The sequence below is a fragment of the Peromyscus californicus genome, unplaced genomic scaffold (genome assembly GCF_007827085.1).
Source record: "Peromyscus californicus insignis strain IS unplaced genomic scaffold, ASM782708v3 Scaffold_17__1_contigs__length_78620276, whole genome shotgun sequence".
NCBI lineage: Eukaryota > Metazoa > Chordata > Mammalia > Rodentia > Cricetidae > Peromyscus > Peromyscus californicus.
Window position 1 is genome coordinate 56,562,563 of NW_026294469.1, and position 23,366 is coordinate 56,585,928.

At 48.6% G+C, this 23,366-nt stretch overlaps 1 protein-coding gene across 6 annotated transcripts in view; it reads left to right on the forward strand.

The window, feature by feature from the left end:
- The first annotated feature begins 1,246 nt into the window (after positions 1 to 1,246).
- The window catches only part of Ldlrad4 (low density lipoprotein receptor class A domain containing 4), a 367,454-nt gene continuing 345,334 nt past the window's right edge, over positions 1,247 to 23,366 (forward strand). For 2 of the 6 annotated variants that reach the window (XM_052742414.1, XM_052742413.1), the window contains exon 1: positions 1,254 to 3,189. Coding sequence is in view for 1 of the 6 variants with exons in the window: in XM_052742421.1 (XP_052598381.1) it covers positions 3,278 to 3,985 (708 nt within the window). In the remaining 5 variants the exon portion in view is untranslated. Of the gene's footprint in view, positions 3,986 to 23,366 lie in introns of all 6 variants that reach the window. The other 4 variants (XM_052742411.1, XM_052742412.1, XM_052742421.1 and 1 more) reach the window with 3 other exon arrangements.

Genomic DNA, 23,366 nt, shown 5'->3' on the forward strand with positions numbered 1-23,366 from the left:
ACACTGTACTTTTTCCTTCCAAATATCACACAACTTTCTCTCCTGTTCTCCCTGACTTTAGAGCTCACCAGGAAGGAGTTCTAAGAACACAGGCCCCACATGGCTAGGCTGGCACCAAAGGAGGCAGCTGTGGCCCTGCAGACTGGGGAGATGCAGAACTCTGAGGACCACCTAACCAATTCTTAGTCCTGGAATGTTCATTTGTAAGTGGCAAATCATGTAGGAACATTTTCATTATTTTGCTAATGCTGCCTAGATGCCATATACAAGTGGGCTTAGATGGGTCATCTTTGAGGCAGCCATTTAATTATTTTTCCCTTCTCCCTCCTCCTCTGTGTCTTCAAGAAAAAAAAAACTTATAGGTTTTGTCCCCACTAAGGGGGGTGGTCCTTCATCGCACAAGACTGAAATCAGAAGGGGTCCTTTGCCATCTCTTGTGACTTTAAACCAATTCCGAAGAAAGAGGATCTTGTAGGTGTGTGTACCCTGAAGCATGGAGGCAGACACATGCCAGAGTGTTATGTGTGTGCAGATGGCCAGCATCACAAAAGATCCTAAGGAGGACCATCTCCAGTTCATAGCTTGCTCTCTGAGTTCTGACCATCCTGGGCAGCAAGATGAAATCCTGCTATTGAGGCACAAGGGGCAGGTCCTGCACTCCTAGACCTGTTCATCCATAGATTCTGTTTCTGAGTATCCAGATTCACTTCACCAGGACTGGAGTTACCCACAATGCAAGTCTGTCTATCTCCGTTTCTCCAGTTTAAAAGGCACAAAGAGTAGGATGGGGTTATTTTGGACAGCTTATGTTTTATTTAAATGTTACATGTGAGATCTAAATAACAGAATCATACTCTCTGACTCACATTCATCTTGTGGTCACTTGGGGCCCTTAGATTTTTTTTAATCAATTGCTCATCTCCCCCCCCCCCCCCCATTTTCATGTCTCTAGATGACAGGCTAGTAACCTTGTATGGACTAAATATGGGCAGGGCTAATTGACATAAGATAAACTGCAAGGGATCTACAATGATACACTGAAAAAGAAGTCCCCCACACTTATTTCTTTTTTTCTGGAAAAAATCATTTTATTTCTATCCAATTAAGTGATATCATCTTTCAATATTGTTTACTGGTCTGTCCCATTGCTAGGCTCTGGTCATTCCCCCAAGTCTTCTGAGTCCTTAGTGACTAGGAATTTCCATTCTCCTTCAGACAGCAAAACAAGCCTCCCCCACCCCCACCCCCACCCCCCCACGCGCCCCTCCTTTCCTCAGCTCCTGCCTGAGCTCTGGCATCCAGCGGAGTGGACAGAACACGGCTAGGAAGAGGCTGACTGAAACTGACACAAGCAGGATGAATTTCACCGAAAGTTCAGCTCAATACCGCCAGCGTTCCCATTACTGTAACGTGCTGTACCCATGGGTAAGGGCGAGAGCGCCCACAGCTGAAACGGGAAAACAAAAAAGTTTGCCCCAACAGCTGGGTTCCAAGCCCCTCCTCCCCGACAGGGCTCCTCTATCATCTGGGACCTGAGCATGCCCACCTGGGAGCCAGCACAGCGCCAGACACAGCCAGATGTGTGTCTCGGTTGTTCCTGGGCCGAGCTGAACGGAACTGGATGTGAAAGTTGCCGTAGGTAGGTGGCGGTATGGTACGTGGATTCAACACCCCGTGTGAGGCGCTGCCATTTAGCAACGATAAACCTTGATCTTTGTGGTTTGGGGGCACATCACCAAAGGCTTCACAGCCTCAACTTCGTCATCTTTAAAGTGGAGACTAGCTAGCTCACTGTCACCGTGAGGACGAAAGAAAAGCAACCTGCAAGAAGCGCTTAATGTACGATTCTCCATCGTGGCAGCTATTGCTAGATCACATACGAACTCGGATTGCTATGATGGCTGAGTAGAACTGAAGACATAAGAAAAACTGAATGAATATTCCACTAGCAGAAAAGTTACTGATACACTAGCTGCAGATCTCAAAATATTCATTTCTCTGGTATCATTGAAGTATGAGGTGGGAGTGTGGGAAGAGTTGAAAGCTGTTACCCCTTTAAATTTCCATCTCTGTTAAACCAAACCTGAAACCTGGGTTCATGTATCTGGAAGGTCTGCCGGGAGGATAATTTTGGCAGAGAGGAACTCAACTCTCTAAATGTGTTGACTGCAATAAAATTGGCGGTGGCAGTAATCAATCTCCATCAACTATGGCTGGGTAGACCAGTGTCTGTGCTGGTACTTCTGGAGAACCGATGACCTACTGTGTGCACTCCAGTAGAGAGGTCCCGTCCCAGCGTTCGTAGGACTTGAAGGTCTTTCTTCAAGGGCAAAAGGGTCACAGCTCCTAGAGGAAGGATCCACCCCATTGCCTAGTCCAGACCCATTTCGCTAGAAGAGGGCATGACACCAGGGAGTCCACAGGATCTCCGCCAACCTGGAGGAGGGGGCTCCTCAGACTCTTAACCATTCCCACTCACTGTCCTGGGGTCCCGAGAGCCGAGGATCAAGTTCCGCTGCGGGTGGGCATCCACAGCCCCGGAGGCAGTAGGTGCCCCCCTTCCCAAACCGCCCGTGGCCTACCCGCCGCGAGCGCTCCTCTCGCACCCCAGCTCCAGGCTCTTGACGCAGCTCGGGATCCCGGGTGTGCGCTGATCGCCCCCGGGAGTTCGGGTCCTGCAGCCTTGGGGGGCACCGGGTGTGCACCTGGGCGGGGCCGCATCCCCGGCGGCGCCCCCCGCCCCCGCCGTCTGGCCGCGCGCCGGGTCCCCGCCGCAGAGCCGGGGGAGGAGCGGCCGAGGCTGAGTTGAGACAGACCCGGCCTCGGCGCGGCGGCGGCGGCGGCGGCGGCGGCGGCGGCGGTGGTGGCGGCGGTGGCGGGACCCGGGCCACCAGCCCGACAGCACCGGCGCTCTCCTCCCCTCCCTTCCTTCCTCCCTCCCGTCAGCCGGCGGGGATCCCCAGCGAGCCGGGGAGGAGCCGCGGCGGCCGCCAGACAGGCTGCAAGTCCTGAGAAGGCGAAAGGGGGGCGGGGAGCTCCGGGAGCCAGCCCGGTGGCAGGTCCCTCTTAAAGAGCCACGCCGCGCCGTGTCGCGCCACCCGGAGCGCTGCCCCTCCCCCGCAGCCCGCAGGGCCGGTGGCCGAACTGCACGGTGGGCGGTCCCGCTCGCCCATCTAGGGGCTGCTGCAGGTGAGTGCCGCCCGCCGCGGTCTCTGCTTGTCTGGCCGGAGTTCACCTCTGAGCAGGGGCGGGAGGAGGGGGCGGGCAAGGGGCCGGGATGCCCGCCAGCCTGCGCCGGCGACCGCTGCCCTCCCAGCCCGGGCGTCCCCGAGACCCGCGCACCAGGTCTGTGTGGGCTGTGTCGCGGGTGGGCGCGGAGGGCGGCCGGGGCGCCTGGCCCATCCTCGGAGCGCTCGGCTGGCAGAGTCTTGCCAACCCGGACCCGGTGTCCTGGAGTGTCCCGCTGAAGCCGCTTCATCCTGCAGTGCCCAGGGGCCCGGGTGGGCACGGGGGGTTGCCTGCCCCAAGCGGCGACGCTCCTAGGCCTGTGTGCGAGCTGCTGCAGTCGTGGGGGGCTGGAGGTCAGCAGCGAGAAGGCGGCGCGGGAGCTTCCCCCTGCACCTTGCGCCCCGGCTCTAGGGCTCCAGGCTTCCCAGCCCTCAGACGGTCTCCCCGGGTCCCCCCCCCCCCTCCTCCCGCGCGCTTTGACGTCGGCCGCGGGCTGCCCGGGGCTCCTGGCATTGGCTGGCAAAGTCGATTGTCTGGGGCGGCTGCTGTTACACTTAGGCTGGGTCTCCGGGCCGGGAGGAAGCAGGCGTGTGTTGAATTTCTCTTTGACCCTCACGGTGGAATAAACAGGAAGCGGAGAGCACCCAGCCGGGCCCTGCACTTGCCTTTGTTGTGGGCTTTGCGCTCCGCAGGCTGGAGGAGGCTTCCCGGGACCCCTGCCCGGCGTGCCGTCTGGGCACGGCTGGGGGCGCGCCCTGTGAGTACGCTGCTGGGAGACAGTAGGCTCTCTGTGCGTTAACTCGCTGTGGTGCCACAGAGAGCATTTGCTTGCTTGTTTTTAAACTTTTTTTTTTTATGTTTTTTGTTTTTTTGTTTTTTTTTTAAATTGGAGGGTTCTCGGTGTGCAGAGGTTTCAGGACCACAGGGGCGCATGGTGGGTGGGCGTCATTCCAAGAGCCCACACCAGGCGCGTCTGTTCCGGGTTACCTGGAGAGGCATTGCCTTGGCCGGTCAGGACAGCAAGAAACTCGTTAAAACAAGTGGGGCTTCCTAGTTTCTGCCCCAGCACAGGGGTGACTGCCGAGTGTCAGTGGCCACATCAGTCAATATAATATTTTGTTTTTCCACAAAGACTCTTAATGAGCTAGAACGGATTATTTTGATTGGCTTTTCTTTTCCTCTGTGCCCGTTTCCTTCGTTTCCCCCCCCTTCTTTCTTTTCTGATTATTTTGCCACCTTGCCATCCCTGAACTCCTCACTAAAAGTTAATTATGACTGTGATATTTATTGGTGACCTTCTGTGTGTTAGGCATTGGGGTGTGAAGTGAGATGTGTGATCTTAAGAACCATGTTTGAGGTGGAGCAGAGTGCTGGAGTGGAGAGGTAGCTTCTAGTGGAAGCTGGCTTTCCTAGGATGCTGAGGCCCTGCTTTTCAGTCTTAGCACCAGGTGCAAAAAGCAGGGGCCTATGCTGGGTTAGCACTGGCAGCCTCACTTACAATGGCTCTTTCCATTAGTTTGGGTGTCCACAAACCTTATCCTCCTGTCTGCAGCTAACCTGGGCCTTCAGGACTACGTGCTGGATTTCATGGAAGGTTCTAGGAAGTATACACACGCCAAGCCAGGCCCCCATTTTGTATGGGAGAAGTTACAGTGTTTTCTTAGAGTTTAAATTCAGCTGATTGGCATTGCGAATCTGCCTTTGCACATTCCTTTTGGAATATAGAATATATGTTCTATAAAGGAACAATATCAAATTTGAATCATTACCCGGACAATGAATGGTTCTGAGTAGTACCCATATATCTTTATTGAATTTTAATATTTGTTTTCTGTCATGCCTGTGAAAGCTTAATTCTCTAAGAGATAACTTTGCCATTTATGTAGATCACAGTTAAGAATTAGAGCTGGGACTATAAATGTCAGTAAGGGATTTACTGTAATGGAATTGTAGCTGCCTTTCCTCTTGTTTAAACAACAACAACAACAACAACCACAATCACTCTAGCTTCTTAGCATTCTGCTCTTACCCCTGGAAGAGTTCACTGCCCATGTCTATGGTGCCAGTTCCTGTAGGTCTGTGTTTGTGTTGGAGAAGACTCTTGCCAGCAGGTATTTAAGGCTGTCTTTGAATCCTCTTGGGTGCTTGCTTTTCATGACCATGATCCTGCAGTGGAGCCCAGCCAGTGCCAGGTGCCTCTTAAGGGATTCTGTGGCAATCTGTTGGCACATCATTTGAGGTTCCACAGTCCCTCCCTGCCCTTCTCCATTGGAATATAGACATCCATAGGCAAATATTTATTTTCCCCCAACTGCTAACTGTTCTAAGAATAGTTTTCTTGCCTGGCATGTTGAGAGCAAGGACCCGTCTGCAGAGGTGTTTACAGCTTGGGTCTGTGCTGTAGTCTTGCTTGACTTAGCAGCCTGGCAGAGCAGCCCGGTAGCTCATGGGTCACTGTTTTTTTATCCGGGTTGCTGGAGGGGTGGATTCCTCCCCTGGCAGGGAAGCAAAGAGAGGGAAGGATGACTTTTGTTCCCCATGGGTAGTTTCTGGCTGTCTGGCAAGTAAAGACCCCCAAACTCTGGATCCCTGCGCAGGTACCCCGGATTTCCAGTCACTTTATTGTGGTATGTAGGATTGTCCTATATCATCATATAAAGCCAACGTCCATAGGATTCTGAGCAGGAATACCCCAAAGTGTGTAGACTGGTTAAATCTTTATAGAAACTTTCCTTGGTCATGTTTCCTCTTTTCTTTCTGCTGAATCTGGGCTTGTGGAGTCTCTAGCCTATGTGTCTCCTTTGAGTTGATGGCGAAAACTCCGAAAGTAACAGGAGTGTAACATTTTAACCTGGAAAATGTTAGAGTTACTCAACATGATTCAGGTGGACCCATGAGGTAAATGTTAGTGGTGGCAAACAGCAGTGTTCCTGGGTTACCTTACTTTTCTTCGTCCCTCCATCTCTCCTCAGCTCACTTTCCTCTGCTTCCTCAGTCCTTCCCTTTTGTAGAAAAATCTCTCAGAAGCCAACATTTCTCTGATGTCCAAGTTACTTTCTGCCAGCATGGGCTGTGTTAGATGGGAATTACATCTTGACCTATATTATGAGTGTACACGAGAAGTGAATGGTGAGTTTTAAAATAAGAACAGAGGGGTCTGGGGAGATGGCTCAGTCAGTCAGATGCTGGGCATGCAAGCACTAGGACCCGAGTTAAGATCCCTGTAGAAGCCAGTGCTGAAGGTTCAGAGATGGGCAGATACTTGGAGCTTGCTATCCAGCCAGTCTGCATGAGTTGGTGAGCTCTAGGTTCAGTGAGAGACCCTGACTAAAAAAATACGGTGGAGAGAGATGGAAAAAGACCTACCTGATGTTGACCTCTGGCCCACACATCCGTGCACACACACACAAACATATACACATGCATGCCTCCACCTCACACAAATAGGAATAGGAATTCTGCATACTACTTGAATTTTATAATCCCAAGACCTGCCACTTCTGGGGAAGACTGTGTATGTGTGTGTATGTGTACGTGTTCGAGTGCGCACACATGTGCTCCTGTGTGCATGTGTACCATTGCTTGTATTCATGTTTGGCAACAAAAGGAAATAAGCAAACGCCTGTACTGCTCATGGCTATAGATTATATTGGGTTCAAATTTCCAATTAATGTTGGTTTTCCTCTGTTGCAGGAAGACTTGAGAATAATGTCTGTTTTGATACATATCCATTTGATTTGAATATGGATTGCTTTTCTTTGAATTCCTACTAAAAATGGTACTTTGGCCTTTTTAAGCTGTTTTCGTAAGGACTTTTCTCTCCACCAAGCCTGTTTTCCAGCTAGGTCTTGGAAATTATGAAGAATGTAATTTCTTCCTTGATTGGCAGCTGAGAGCTTTCCTGGACAAAAATAAGGCTCTACTGTGCCAAATGGTTGACTTTTCTAGAATAAAAACTCTAAAGAGTATGCAAAAAGTCTTCTGGTTAATATATTGGCATTCCCAGAACCCACTAAAACCCTGACAGCCTGCCAGCATCCACTTAATGAGGACGCAGAATGTCTGGCTCGAATTCCCATGAGTAGACCGAGGTGGGGGCTGGATGTCCACACCCTTTATTAATTTTTAATGACTATATTTTTGTTTTGCAGATTTTGCTTCAGTACCCCGGTACCCTCACAGCTGACCCCATATCGCACCCCCACCCTATTCATTTATTTACTTGGTGTAGGAAAAACAGTGTGGTGGTGGAGATCATTGACAGGTCACTTCTGACTGCTTGGGTCCTTTTGTGGCTGATTTTCTTTCTCGTTCTTCCTTAGTTTTTGAAAAAGGAAAGAGAGAGAGAGAGAGAGAGAGAGAGAGAGAGAGAGAACCGAAAAGATGACAACTTTTTTTTTTTTAAATGATGCTTTGTTGTCTGTTGGGGAGAGAGAGGCATTTATGAAACTTTTAAGTTTGTCAGACAGTTTATATGACAGTGCAAGTTGGTGCTTGCCAAGCTCCAGACAGATTGTTAATGTTACGTGACAGGGATAAATACATTGCTGCTGTCTGCAACGCGTCTGCACTGCAAACCCTCAGTGCAGCCCGGCTGACTCTGTGCTGCTCCTGGGGCCTGGTTGAAGTACAGCTGCGCGGGAGGCCTCTGCCTGCTGCCTGGAGTGCTGGGACTTGGTTGAGAGGTGAAAAGGGTGTGTCCCTCACTTTTATTTCGGGCCGTACAGCAGAATCCACTTAACAAATCTCTGTCTCCCCCCATTATTATTATTATTATTATTATTATTATTATTATTATTATTATTATTATTATTTTTAAGCTGTCCATCCCTGTCTCTATCTTGGTCTTCTGGTCTATATCCACACTCTTCTTCCCAGGAAAGCGAAGCATTCATAGCTGCTCGGAGCCTGAGGTATTCCACAGCCCAGTTCCAAGCTGTTTACAGTTGGGGCCTTTATGCAGGTACAGACACCAAGCACCGACTGTCTGCCGGAGATGGGTGTACGCTGTCTGGAAGGGGGTTGGGTGGCACTCCTTGGGCATAATGTACTTTTATCGTGGCAGTTTGGCGACCCAGCTGGCAGAGTGACAGGTGTAATGAACTTAATGGTCTTGCTCTAGTTGTTAGTGGACACACTGCTCAGATTACAGAGCCACCTCATATGTGGAGCCCAGCCAAGTGATCTGCAATTCTCCTTGCAGATAGGACTCCAGGCCTGCCTTATTAAGTGACATTAAGGTCAGGAATTGGGTGGGTGTGAGAAACATGTGTGTGCCCTCAGCCACCCTGCTTCTAACTGCCCCAGGGCGTCTCTTCAAAGCCTTACTTTGAAGAGGAAACAACCCATCCCATCCCCTCTGGCTGACCCTTCCTTCTCACAGGGTGTGGTGAGGACCCTTTGGTGTGTGTGGACTTCCTGCCCTTGGGGTTTGCAGAATGCAGGCTTCCTGCCAAACTGTGCTGGTTCCTGTGTGCTTGTGGGCCACTTCTCTCCAAATAGAGGCAGTTGCCGGGGAGGCGCAGCTGAGCGTCATTCCTATTGCGTGCAGCCCCAGGGACTGGCAACTTGGGCACTGAGTTGGGGTGGCAGTTTCTGTAGTAGACTCTCACTGTCTAAGGCCAGAGGACTGCTTTCTGAAAGGCTCCTCGAACCTGGTCAGACCTGCATGGACCCTAGCACTCAGTCAGAGCGCGGTGGCAGGAATTCCACTTATGGGCATGTGTTCTCTGCTGGATTCCCGTCTCAGAGCTGCACATCTATCAGTTAATGTTATCTTCACAGCAGCTCTGTGACAGACACAGCTGACGTCCGTGTTGTACGGACCCACGTCAAGAAGTTATCCAAAGTCATCTCATATTGTAAATAAAAAAAAAAAAAAATGGAGTCCAGAACAGCTCAGGCCATCTGGCTAAGAGATACATGGCTTTGACACTTTGGGAAAGGGCTACACAGACGGGCCACCTGTTCTTTATCAGAGGCCATATGAGTTTGAGGAGGAATGTGGTACCATTTCTCTCCTTGTCTCTGTGAAGGCTCCAGTAGGCCTACACAGCGAGCACGCCCAGGGTCCTCCCGTCTGCCTCCTCATCTGATGTTTCCTCACCACCCATCCATGTTCTGATTCTGCTCTCGGCTGGCTGGTCTGTGGTGAGAGCCTCAGTTCTGAGAACTGGACCGTCGGTCAGCAGCTCTGTGTTCCTTATGTTACACCTTCAGTTTTCCTTGGGAGAGAGACAAGGCACAAACCAACAGAGCGCCTTTCCATGCCCTTCAAAACTCCATGCATTCCCCTTTCCACAGCGGGCTGGAGGAGGGTGACTGCCCACTTCCTAGGGGTCAAGCCGGCCCCCAGAAGAGTGTGTGGGGCGGAGGGGAGGCTGGAAAACTTCCAAGTGTCTATTTAGGATCATGGAGTGCCACATTTCTCCCTTTGGCTCCCATTTGAAGAAACTTGAAAACACATCTTGAAGATTCTGAACTTGGCACCACAGGGCATCCATTCATTAGCCACACAGAGATACGCATATCCTCCTTGTAAATACTTGTGCATCTTGGGACCAGCACAGAGTCCATGTAGGTTTGAGATTATAGGAAGAGGTAAGCTCCCAAGAGATGTGCATATAAAACTGGACCTGACTGAACAGCTCTTGCTCAGTTTGGAAACCTTCTCATGGCCATAGGATGGCACAGGGCATCTTCTAAGCTCAATATCTAGCAGCCACTTCTTTGGGACTGGTGTCTGGATTGTGTGCCATCTCCTATACAAATAGGCATCATAGCACCCACTCATTGCAGGACATGTTGGAGCTTTTTGTCTGATTGGTCCACAGGCTGGTCTGGAAGGTTCTGGTTGGCGAGATGAGGTCTCTCAGTGACTATCCTGGTCTAGGTTCTGCCTTCCTTGTATCTGTGATACTGTGGGCACCTAGAACTTGGGCCTGTCCAAGTGTAACTGTATCTGTTAATATCTGGGCAGAAATAAGATTGTTTTTTTTCCCTGTTCATTTACTACTGAAAATAGGAAATACAGAAAGAAAGAAGGAAAATAAAATTTACTGAAATTGCCTATGATTCCATCATCTCTAGAGCTGATCAGTATAAGCAGTTTAGTTGATTCTGTTCAGTTTATTGACTGGGTATAAACTTATATATAGAATTTTATTGATTGATTGTAAAATCATATACAAAATTAATATATCCTTTTCTTTGGAAACATTGTATTCAACCATGAGCAATTTTAATGTGATCTATATATTGTTCCGAAATATTTCTTATGTTGAGTATGTAATATTCACCTTTAGGGATTTTAGAAAAAAAAATATATTTTTTTTTTGGTTTTTCGAAACAGGGTTTCTCTGTGTAGCTTTGTGCCTTTCCTGGAACTCACTTGGTAGCCCAGGCTGGCCTCGAACTCACAGAGATCCACCTGGCTCTGCCTCCCAAGTGCTGGGATTAAAGGCGTGCGCCACCTCCGCCCGGTGAAAAATATTTTTAATATTGTATATGTGTCTGTGTATGGGTATGTTCCCATACGTGCAGGTGCCCTTGAAGGCCTGAAGAAGGTGACAGACGATTCCTTGGTTGGAGTTACAGGAGGGTGTGAGCCAGCCTGCTTGGGTTCTAGAAACTGAACTAGGGTCCTTTGCAGAACAATACTTGCTATTGAACGCCGAGCTGGTTAAGTGGTCGCTTCTCTGTGCTACGTGTTTGTGTCCTCTGCTGAGGCAACTCATGTTCTCTGTACTTGTGCTCAAGTGCTCACTCAACAAAGGTCTCAGCCCTTCCAGACCCGTGTGCTGCTCAACAAAGCCTTGTCTTCCAAACCACTCGCTCCTAAATCTTGAGAGAAATGAAAATCATTTTAGTGGGGTCTGCTTAATAAAAGTCAGTCTTTCATTGAAAGGTTAGAAAGGCTGGAGTTGCAGACTGTTTGAAGTTAAAGGATGTAGAAAGACATCGCTATTCCAGGGCTGGTTGTAATTAGTGCACTGTAGTTATCTTCATGGGCACCTTCATCCCTGAGGTGGGGGAACTTGTGTACAGTGCAAGGCATTCATCTGTTCTGTGAGTGTGTGTTGGGGGGGCAGGACTCAGTGTGCATTGCCTGGTAGACAGTAGGCAGGATTGTGCATGCAGTTCTGATTTGAGTGAAGCCTTCATAGGAGTATTCAAGCGGGGTACAAGCATGGTAAGGACAGATTGCAATGTCTGCTCCTGGAGTCACTCTGCACCATCTGCCTGAGGTTTGGACCTCAGGGTGGGTTCTTCTGGGTGTCTGGAGGCACAGTGAGTGCCATATCCCTCCCTAGATACATACCTGCTCTCCTGGGTAGTGGGTAGTGTGGATAGTACCAAGACTTTAGAGATGGAGTCTCATTGATGGGATGGAGCTAGAGTTTTTCTCTCTGGGTCCTGCCAAACCCCGGCAGTCTCATAGCCCACTTATAAAATAAACATATAGACGCTTATATTATTTAAACTGCTTGGCAATTAGTTCAGGCCTACCATTGACTAGCTCTTACACTTATACTCAGCCCATTTCTGTTAATCTATATGTCACCACGTGTTCCGTGGCTTTCTTTACCTGCTGCCTCTACATGATGCTCCCTGGATGGCAGCCTGGTGTCTCCTCCCCTCTGTCTTCCTGTTCTCTCAATTCTCCTCTCTGCTAGTCCCACCTATACTTCCTGCCTGGCTACTGGCCAATCAGTGTTTTATCTATCAATCAGTCATCCACAGCAATGGGGTGATGGCCATTCCAGAGGCCTGGCTGATATGGTCCCTTGGCATGATCTGGGGCCCATGGTGGTTCTGTTTCTTCAAATGACACCACTTCTTGGTAGATGTGGTTGCTATGGAGCTGTGTGCTCAGTGTTACTGGATAGGTACTAGAATATTCACTCAGTATCCAAGTGTCAGAAAAAATACACGGAGCATCACCTTCCCTTGTGTGTGGCTGGCTGGTGCTGCTTTTTATGTTTCCTTAGTTTCCGGTTCACTCTTGCACAGTGGTGATTGGCTGCCTGGGTGCCTTTTGGATATGTGAGGTGCAGGATGTCCAAGGTGTAGTCAACTCTCAGTTGACTTGGCTAAATGTTTTTCTGCTCTTTTGGCTATTAAAATTGTTGTCCCACCATTATAATGCTTAGCTTTCCTCTTATCTGTGTTTGGATTATGATAAATTTTTTTTTAAACTTCTAAATTAGTGGTTCTGTGTTTAAAATTTTTTTCATCTGAAAAGAATTTAAAAAATAAAAAAAATGTGTGTATACAGTGTGCTGGCTAGTTTTATGTCAACTTGATACAGGCTAGAGTCATTGGAAAGGAGGGAACCTCAATTGAAAAAATGCTCCCAAAGATCTGGCTGTAGGGTATTTTCTTAATTAGTGATTGATGAGGGAGGGCCCAGCCCATTGTGGGTGGCACCATCCCTGGGCTGGTGGTCCTGGGTTCTATAAGAAAGTGGGCTGCATGATGAGCAAGCCAGTAAGCAGCACCCCTCTGTGGCCTCTGCATCAGCTCCTGCCTCCAGATTCCTGTCCTGCTTGAGTGCCTGTCCTGACTTCCTTCAGTGATGGACTATGGATGTGCAAGCGTAAGCCAAATAAACACTTCCTCTACAACTTGGCTTTTGTTGTGGTGTTTCATCACAGCAATAGTAACCCTAGCTAAGACATACAGTTATAATTAGCTTTGCATAGTACATTTAGTTCAGGAAAATCATGGTATTTGTTTGTTTCATTTTGTTTTTTTTGAGTCAGGGTTTCTCTGTCACCTTGGCTGTCCTGGAATTCACTCTGTAAACCAGGCTGGCCTCAAACTCACAGAGATCTGCCTGCTTCTGCCTCCTGAATACTGGGATTCAAGGTGTGTGCCACCATGCTCTGCTGTGTGCAGTTTTGAAGATCTGGGCACACTTTGGTGACTAAGGAAGGATGCTGTCCTGATGGAGGAGGCTGTCTCTGCCTGACCCACTGAGGAGGCTGAGCTGGCACAGGGACCTGAGCATAAGCCTTGGGGTAACTGCCCACAGCACACATGGAAGGACTGAGCAGACCTGTCTCTCCAGGGTCCCCATAGGTCTGGGGACACCTGGGGGTTGCTTTCACCTGCTTCTCTAGCCATCTCTCTAGGGCTCTTGTCTTGCTAGACTGCTTGGAGGCTTTGTGAACCCAGAGAGTATCTAGACACCATACCTCACTTTGCTGTTCTCCAACGTGACTATTTGCCCATTTCTGACATTTTGGAAGATAGGGTGTGTGCAACCAGTTGGGAGGAGCCCATTACCATACACATTGCTTCCTAAATGGAAGCTATTAAGCCAAATCTGGAGTGTTTGTGTAGTGCCTACCAGGAACTGGAATGTGGTCAGAGGCCCAGTGCATGCTCTTTGGGGACTTAGAGACTAAGAGAAAAATGGAATGTGGTATAAGAAGTAACTGGCAAATAAGGACAGTTCCATGAGCAGGCTTATAATCAAGTCTAATTTCAGAAAAGTGTCATACATGGAGGAGAAAGAGGCCATTAGGCCCAAGGTGGGGAGTGCAGGTGCTTCCTCAACCCACCTTTCCTTCACTTTTTTTTTCCCTCCTAGAACTCATATGCTGTCCAAGCCCTAGGTTCTGAGAGTGCAGATATCAAAAGACATAGGTCTGTCCCCAACTGGTGGAAGACAGATGTGCACACTGTAGTGATAGCCACAGTAGAGGAGAAAGGCGAGGCTTTCTGCTGACGTTGGATAATGGAGGGAGATTTTAAGAGGGGTTAAAAGTTGTACTCTGACTGTGTCCCTCACCTCCACCTCCCACCACCCTGTTCATATGTTGAAGTATAATCCCCAGTGTGGCAGTGTGACAGTATCGAGAGTCAGACCGTTCAGGAGGTCATTAAGTCAGTGGTGGGGAAATGCCGTAAGACAGAAGTGAACTCACAGCCAGGAGTATGTGGCTAGATGGAGGGGAAGGGTGCTGTGGGTGTCTAATTGTATTGCAGATATCTGTCAGTGCTTACAGCCCCTGAAATTTAAAAGTTTAAGTTTAAATGATTTCTATTAGTATTTTCTTTTCTTTTTTTTGGATTTTCGAGACAGGGTTTCTCTGTGTAGCTTTGCGCCTTTCCTGGATCTTGCTCTGTAGACCAGGCTGGCCTCGAACTCACAGAGATCTGCCTGCCTCTGCCTCCCGAGTGCTGGGATTAAAGGCGTGCACCACCACCGCCCGGCAGTATTTTCTTTTCTTTGAGGTTCTGGAAAACAAACTTACGGTCTTTAGTAAGCACTAAGCTACCTACACCCCAAGTTCCTATGTCTGCAGCTTTTATGTGCCAACAACTCAAAATCCATCTTTGTTTCACCACATGGACAATTAAGGACCCCTTCCCCAAGTTTTGTTTGGAGCGACACAGGGGCCAGCAGCTTAGGTAACATGACAGGCTAATGCATTGTTGACCCAGAGAAATAGTCTTCAAAATTGGAATTATTTATTCATGTTTGGAAGCATGGGCACTGTTAAGAATGGGGCATTTTGGTTTAGATAAGTTAATTCCATGTGTTCAACGTGCACAGAACACAGGGAGAGAAGCAAAGTCTCTTTAATTGGCTTCATAGAATGTGCATCATGGGAAAGACCCAAAAGTATTCCATTTCAGACACTTGTGGGTATTCATGCTCAAGACAGAATGCAGCCGTGGCGGGAGGCTGCCTAGCATTTTGGCGGGTGTTGAAGGAACAAAGTCTTCCTGGGATAGACGGGGCATGAGGGGTCCATACAGGTTTTGTAGTTGATAAATGGCTCAGGTGAAGGATGGGCCAATTCTCTAAGGCAAAAACAGGGTGAGGAATTTTGTTGGCAGGCTCTAAACAAGGACAAGGGGCACATGTTTGGTTAACACCAGCCTTGGCCAGTACTCTTTATGATCATTGCTCTCGTGTCTTGGTGCTGGGCTGTGGCTGCTCCCCAACCCCCATCCCCCCCTTTTTTGCCAAAACCCACATCATGACTGACAAAGAAAAACAAGCCTGTTGTATACTCCCTGTGTTGGCCAGCTTTCTGTTGCTGTGACAAATATCTGCGATCATTGGCCCATGGAGAGAAGAGTCATTTTGGCTCATGGCTTTAGACATTCTAGTCTCATTGGTTTGGGGCCTGTGGAGAGGCAGCACACCATGGCAGGGGTTGGGGGAGAGGGATCATGTCGGGGAACAAAACAGCTCGTGTCCTGACCAGAAAGCGAAAGCAAAGATGAGGATATAGTCCTACTGTGGCCTTCGAGGGCAAACCCTCAGTGACCTAGAGACATCCCACCTGCAAAAGGCTATACCGCTTCCCCATACTGCCACTCTGACAACTGAGCTTTTGGGAGAGGCATTCGGGGTAGACGTCATAGCTCCTTTGGGGTCTTGTCATATCTGATAATTTGCGCTGTAGGCTGGGACTTGACCATTATGGTTTAATACTCCCTATTTGCTCACATTTGGAAAAATGACTAAATCTCGGACCCCAGACAGTTCACACAAGGAAGTCAGAGTCATTGCTTTCGTGTGGGAATAAGAATGCTTTCTATTTGCAAAACGTTGGTAACTTTTCAAAGCTTCCCACAGACAGTATCTAATTTCATGTTCCTTGGTTTTATGGAGCAAATAATTAATGAAATGTATGTGGAAGTGTAATTAATAAATTTGTTACTTCTATAATCAACGTGCCTTTTAGCTGAGAGTGGAATTCAGCTGGTTTATTTTTTTTATTTTAATGTGCAAAACCAAATTGGAAGGCAATCTGTTACTGTCCAAGCCACACAGCAGGCTGTTTCCTGAGGGCCCTAGAGTCTGAGGAATTGCACTTGGTGGCAGGGCAGACACATAGTATCTGCAGTTTTGAGAGGTTAGGATAAAACACTAGAAATGGAATTTGAAAGTAGATGTAGTTAAACCAATGAGAGTAAAGGGGGGGGGTCAAACTGTGAAGCCCTCCCCAGGGGGCCTGTGGAGAACAGAGGCATCCCCCTGCAGCAAGTGTGAGTTGGGGACACTCAGAGAGTCTTCATTTCCTTTCCACATTAAACAAGTGTTTTCTGGACGAATCGGTAGCTCTTCAAGGGCTTCAGGAAAGCGTCGCAGGTTCTGACGAACATGAAGGCTCATCCTGTTGCTGGCCACGAACTGGGAGCCGGGCAGGTCTGCGTCCCACTCACCTGGACTTCCATCCACAGTCTAACCTCTTCCCGTCGACCCCCAACGTAGTTTTGGCTTCTGTCTCGGTCCAGGGTGTTCAGCTGTGGATATGAGTTGACTTCGGCTCTGTTTCTCCCCTTTTGGCAAACACTGCTTCTGTGCTAGCCTGTTGTGTGGCCCCGGCCTCTGGTCCAGTCCTGGCAGGGGCGACATTGCTAGCTGCTGCGCCCTTTTTTCCCTGCTCATCTATTTGCTGTTTGTTGTGTGTGACTCTGTCTTCCTTTGCCAAGTGTCCCGATCCCCTTCTTGTGTTCCAAGTGTAAGCCATTCACACTGCTGTTCACACTTGCTTCCACAGTTTTCTGCTCTCTCCCCCTGAAGCCCCAGGAAATGTTGCCTCTGGTGAATGAGCTCTTGCAACTCCCCGGAGCTGCTGCTGAAGACAAGTGCTGGGACATCTACAGCAGACTCCAGCCTGTCTCTGAAGCTGGTAATAAAGACCGAAGGCTGGCGTGTCTGCTGGCTTTCCTTGGGTCCGTCTCTCTTAGTTTCCCAGGAGATCAGCAGTGGCGGGTGCTCCTGTTCACAGTGCTTGAGGTTACCGGTCAATAGTTTAGGTGGCAAATGAAGTGTTTTCTGATCTCTCTGGTAATTAGTTTGTGTGATCAATACGTACTAAATAACTTCTGCAGAGGGCTTTTCTTGTAGTTACGCACGGCGAGTTGATGTAGGACTGTGTTAAAATGGCAAGGTCCCTGAGGAAGGGGTCTGCCCTGCAGGAAACTGTAGATGAAACACACTCTTTGCATTTGCTTAGAAACCGAGCATGGGTTACCTCAGTGGACAACTTGTTATTTTTGTCTATCATTCACATATGCTGTCTGCCATCAGAAGACACAGTGGTAACTGTGATCCATGAAGGTCACTTTCCTGTTTACTGTTGCTAGGATATGGGAAGACATCAAGAGACGTTTCTTTTTTGCTCCTGGAGGTGCTAGAGAGGGGTGTCTCAGCAAGGCCAGGAAAGAATTGAAGAACTCGTCTTGAAAGCAGGCTGGAGAATTTAGCACACTCTTTCTTGAAGCAGATTCCTTCTAGGACCTGGTTGTCACTTTTGGTGCTATTTAGGATAACATTGTCGAGGCGAAGCTATCTTTGAGTTTTGGCTGTGAACCCCGCCAGTGAGGCACAGCTGTGGTCCGAGTCACGAGAGAACAGGGGCTCCACCTTGTTTGTGTGTGGAGAGATTTCTAGACGGAGGCAGAAATCCTTTTGCTGCTGTTGGGAGTGGTTATGTTTTTACATAAGGGAGCGTGCCCTGATTTTCAGTCTCAGAGCTTTTACCCTAAGATGCCTGCGGGGCAGTCTCATTTCCAAGTGTCTCAGTCAGAGTGTATGAAAACGAACTGGGGTGGGGGGTGTGGCTTGGTGGTAAAGTACTTGCTGAAAATTACCAAGGCCCTAGGTCTGGCCCCCGGTACTGTAAAAGGAAGGAAGGAAGCGAGGGAGGGAGGGAGAGAGGAATTGCAAGAATGGAAGGAAGAAAGGAAAAAATAAAAATACTCCGACTTCAAACTATATGGAGGTCCCTCTGGACCTCCCTCCTGTCATCATTGTCCCCTTCAGGCCCGATGTGTTCACTCACGTCCCCTTGGTCTTCTCCCTAACGTCCTTCAGTCTCTCATTGTCTCATTTTCATCAACGACAATTCCACCCGCCCAGTGACTCAGGCCTGGCATTTGGCGTCTTTAATCCCTCCCTTAGTCCAGTCTTTGACTAAATCTTGTTGTTTATCTGTACGTTCATACCACTCTTCACAGGACTCCCTGGGTGTGCGCCACCTGGGAGTCTGGCCGGCTCCCTTCAGAGTTCCTCACAAGACGTCCCTGTCCCCTGCCTGAAACTTCATCCTGATGCATGAGTGTCCCTGGCCTTTGGTCAGGGGTCCTGCCTTGGTCAGGTGGCCTCCCCATCGTGCTTTTTCCTGTCTGTGGCATCCTGTTATAGAAGGCTGGAGGTTACCCCTTCCTAGAAAGCTCTTGAGTGCAGACAGAGCGCTGCCCTGTCCATTACCCAGCAGCAATCCCATATGGCCAGTTACATGGACAAGTGGGCATGCGTGCTAGGGAGGCCTTGTTTGGCAGGGCCACAGAGAAGGTCCTCCTGACTCGCAGGGCTTGGCGAAGCTCTGGTGCTGAGGCAGAGCAGTTCATGGGCTTCTGTCTGTCTGTTGGTGCTTAGGTGGCTGCCAGGGGTGGGTGCAAGGCCGTCTCACCTCTGTTACTGTGGGGTAGGTAGGTCAGGCCTCAATGCAACCCTGAGTTCTGATGGAAGGGGTGAAGGACAGGAACAGGCTTGGCAACCTGTCACTCAACGCCCTCATCCCCCTTCTCAGGGCTAGGTTTCTCCTACCTACACGATTCTTCCCCCAGGATTGGAGGTGAATTAGGACTTCATGCTAGACAAGCCCTCTTCCCCTGAGTTCCAACTCCTAATCCCTACGTGAAATTCTTATTTTATACTTTCCCGCACACAATAAACTGCCTTCCACAAGTCAGGAGAAACAATTGTTTTCTAGGCCAACTCGAGTCCTCCTCTTTTCCTCTCTCAGACTTAAATCTCTAGCTACATAAATTATGGTCTAATTAAATATTGTTTTTATGTTTAGAGCAAATTCCTCAAGCTGTGAACTAGAATTAGATTTACGAATGTTCTAGAAATCATCTTATGAAGTTTTTTTTTTTTTCTTCTATATTCTCTGTTACCAGGAAAAATTCAAAGTGGAGACAGTGAAGGTCTATGAATCTTTGTTGTTCTAGCTTTTCAAGGTAGATGAAGCATTTGAGCGTTTCCTGGAAGTCTGACGCACTTTCCAAAGTCTGACTGTGCTTTTACTCTGGGATTGCAGGTGATTTTCTAAGTTGATTTATTTTGTTGTCTTGGGTTTAAAATCAACACAGAGATTGTGAAAATCAGCTACCTAGTGGAACCCGGGGACAAGGGCCTGAGAAAGAGGAGTTTTAGAGAGCAGCAGTTTCTCTCCACGGGTGGTTCTCAGCCCATGTATGACAGACCTATAGCACCAGCCATGCCGACCTCTGAGAAAAGTGGCCACGGACAAGGCGATTTCTTTCTCTGTTCACTCGGGACACATGGGCAGTCTTGCCTGCAGCAGGGAGGGCGTGAGCAAGGGCCGAGCAGTAGTCCTTACCTTTGCTAAGAATCTAGTTGGAATCATACCTCCTCACCCCCAATCCACACATCCAAAAGGCATACTGAAAGGAAATATACATAAACACTAAAAATAGATGTCTCGAAGTGTGGTGCTAAGGGTGATCTAAAAAAAAAAAAATTCTCTTTTAAGAAAATGATCTTGTGTTTCTGTTTTTATAATGAGAACATTCCCAGTAAAGGGTGTGGAATTGAAAGTCAGTTTCTGAAAAATTGTGGAAAACAATTAGATGTGTATCCTTTTAAGTGTTTTGGAGGAAGGGATGAAGTTGCTATGGGGATGGGATGTTACTTTCCACAGAGTGGTTCCATCTGTCCCTGTCTTGCTCCTGGAGCCAAGCTGGGCAGTCCTCCATGGGACAGAGTTAGATGGGGAAACAGTTACATGTCAAATTACTATTCCATACTTCCCCTGAGCTCACCATCCAGCTTTGATCTAGTAATTGGAGAAGTCCTTTTTCTGGGCCGACTCTTTGGCATGTCATGGTCACCTGTGTGATTTGGTAGGCAGGTCTGCAGTCCGGAAGGCTCTGCCTCCCTGTCCAAGATGGTCCACGGAGTTCCGTTCCCTTGTCTGGAAGATGGGGATGGCGTGGGGTGGGTGATGGCGTTTGCATGGCTCGCAGCATGACCGTGACCATGAAATGGAATGTCAAGTGTTCTCTTTGAAGTGAAGAGGCCTAAGCATTCCCCCCTGTTCCAGTGGTACTGTACCCACTTCCTCTTGTGATCAGACTGGAGGGGGCTCCATGAAGTGCTCATGAATGGGCTATCACCCAGGAGGCTGCTGCTCACAGTGGTTGGTATCACGGAAGGTGACCATGGACAGTGGGCTTGTGGACAGTGACTGCCAGCATGCCAGTTTCTTATCACCTTGGGGGCAGAGGTGGTGTGTTGGCTTCCATCTCTAAGGCTGAAGGGAACCCTGGTTTATAGGAAAAGCACTTAGGAGACATTCAAGGAACATGGAGTCTTGTTTCTTGTTCTATGTCCACGTAGCACAAAGGTCCATTCTCTCAAGTGGACACGGTTACATCATTAAGCTGTGCCAGACAGCATGGTCACATAAGCCCCCTGGTCTCAGTTTCCCCACTGAGAACCCTCTTCATGCTTCCGTTGCTATCTAGCTCTTTCCATACATTATTTAATTTGATTCATTTCATTAATTTATTGGATTAGGAAGTATCACCATCACTCTTATTTTTCAAATGGAGAAGTAAGGTCTAGAGAATTTTCTCAATTGGTCTGTTGTTAAGATCTTGTTTGTACAGTAAGAGGCTGGGGAGAGCCTGGTGGCTCCTTGGGCTCCTCCTTGAGTTAAGCGATTGTGTCTTCAAGGATCTTGTTCTGTGAGGCTGATGGCGACGGAAACAGTGTCATAAGGACTGTTCTCATATCATCCCTGCCTGCCACAGGCTTGCTCTGAGGAGTGACCTGATACTCCAGGAGCTACTGGGAGCTGTGGATTCTAACAGCATGGTCCAGATGATCCACCCTTGTCCAGGTGAGGACGTCAGGTGAGACCTGACCCGAAGTGATTGACATTCTTTTTTGTTTCTGGGCTAGGAACTGGAGACAGAGCTCTCTAACTGGATGGAAGTTATCTATCATGAAAGTGGGCAGAAGAAATTCTCAAAAATGTCATTGTTGGATTTGTGCTCTTTTTTTTTTTTTTTTTTTTTTTTTTTTTGGTTTTTCGAGACAGGGTTTCTCTGTGTAGCTTTGCGCCTTTCCTGGAACTTGCTTTGGAGACCAGGCTGGCCTCGAACTCACAGAGATCCGCCTGGCTCTGCCTCCCGAGTGCTGGGATTAAAGGCGTGCGCCACCACCGCCCGGCGGATTTGTGCTCTTTATGTGTTACCTCTAGTTGACTTTTCCTTACTTAGCTCAACCGGAAGAGTATTGGACTTTCCTATGCTGTGCAGGTTCCCCCCCCCCCCCCCCCAGTGCCCCTCTCCCGAACATGAAGTGCTCTGGGATGCAACAAAAGCAAAACTTTCTCTATTTTTCTTTGCACGCGGCTGCCTATTATAAGCTGACTTTTTTTTTCTTTTTAGATAAAGGGTAGACAGGTGAGCGGATGTATAGATGTGGAGCCAGATCCATCCCAGCTCTGAGAAGCAGTGTCTGAGAGGAAAGAATTTAGACCCCACCTGTCTGGCCTCACACTTCTCTGAAGTGTGTGGTAAAGGTGCATTGTTCGTGAGGAGCCAAGAGGGATTCCACATAAGGATGCCCGGGGAGAGGCCTGCACACAGCAGCCACACTGTGACTTGTGGCTGCACTGGGGTTTTAGCTGTGGAAATACATGTTAATAAAATGGACGCCTGGGATGCTTAGGAAACACACTGTGACCAGTGCTCACAGGCCTTAGCCTCTGCTTTGGCTGTGGGGATTGCAGAGTTTCTCAGCAGAGTGTTGGCATGTAGATGGCTGCTTGCAGTTGTGATGGGACATTCGTGTTCCAGACTGGGTCAGGTCCCAGGTGCTGGTGGTGTTGGGTCAGAGAACCGGAAATGTTAATCTAGCGAGTTTAGCCTCCTGAGCGCAGGGATTTGAAAGAAGAGCATCGAAGGGGCCACTTAGAAGTTTAAACAGACACATTTTCACATCAGCCTTGTATAGGGATTTCATTAGCTCTCAATGAGTTTGCCTGAATGGCAATAGCGCCCTTTAAATTCTAATTAGCTAGCAAATTAACTAGTATGAGTTCTGATTAATCAGAATGAGTTACAGGTGTTAATGATCATTGTCCGAAAGCAAATGAAAGTCCTGGTTATCTGGCTGGAGAGACTTTCAGTGGTCTAGGGAGGACTCCGCTGTCGTCCACACTCTGTTCTCTGCCTGTTCGAAGCCCTCACTGGGCACTGTGTGGTTTGGGAACAGGATGAAGGTGCCCTGACTGTCTTAGGTGGTCAGAGTGCAGAGCTGGTTGCTGGCAGGTCTTTATCCCTGCACACTGTGGTGGGTACCCTGTGATGTGCCTCCTGCATGTGGACTGTATCTGTGATATCACACCATGGAGCCAGAGGAAGTGAGTGTAGCTGTCTCACCAGGACCAGCCTCATCAGGCTCCTGGGATTGCCCCCCCCTCCAATGTGCTGATCCATGCCATCCACCCCATGCTAGTCATTGGGGATTTCACTCCCACTCAGCTTATGAAGCAGATTCACAAGTATACAAATATTTCTTTGACTTTTGCTTTGAATGGGCTTTAGACATAAATTCATTGCTTCATGACTAGAATTTTGGAAAAGTCAACTCTCAACCCATTTCATCTATGGACATCCATGACTGGGGGCGTTTTGCAAAGGGTCATAGGTTCACCTACCCGTGGGACAGTCCTGATGTCCTCTGTCCCACTGAATGTGCAGCTCTCTGGTTAAGCAGATGCTACCAGCCTAGAGGTGCCGTGTCCTGCACACCTTTATACTCTCCCTCCCTCTCGTGTGCCCATCGCCGCCCTAGGCCTTTCCTGGGACTCTCGCAGCCTTTCTGTGGGTTCTCTCGACTGGGAGGCGCTGTTCCCACCACTAGGTGTTCTAAGAGAGTTCCTGCTGCTGCTTTCTCTGAGTGTGCTCATAGTGTATGCACACGTGCATTGGTGTGCACATGTGTGTTGACTGTGTGCACAGATGCATGTGTATCTGTGCATGTATGTATGTCTACATGTACCATTGTTTTCTTTCTTTCTTTCTTTCTTTCTTTCTTTCTTTCTTTCTTTCTTTCTTTCTTT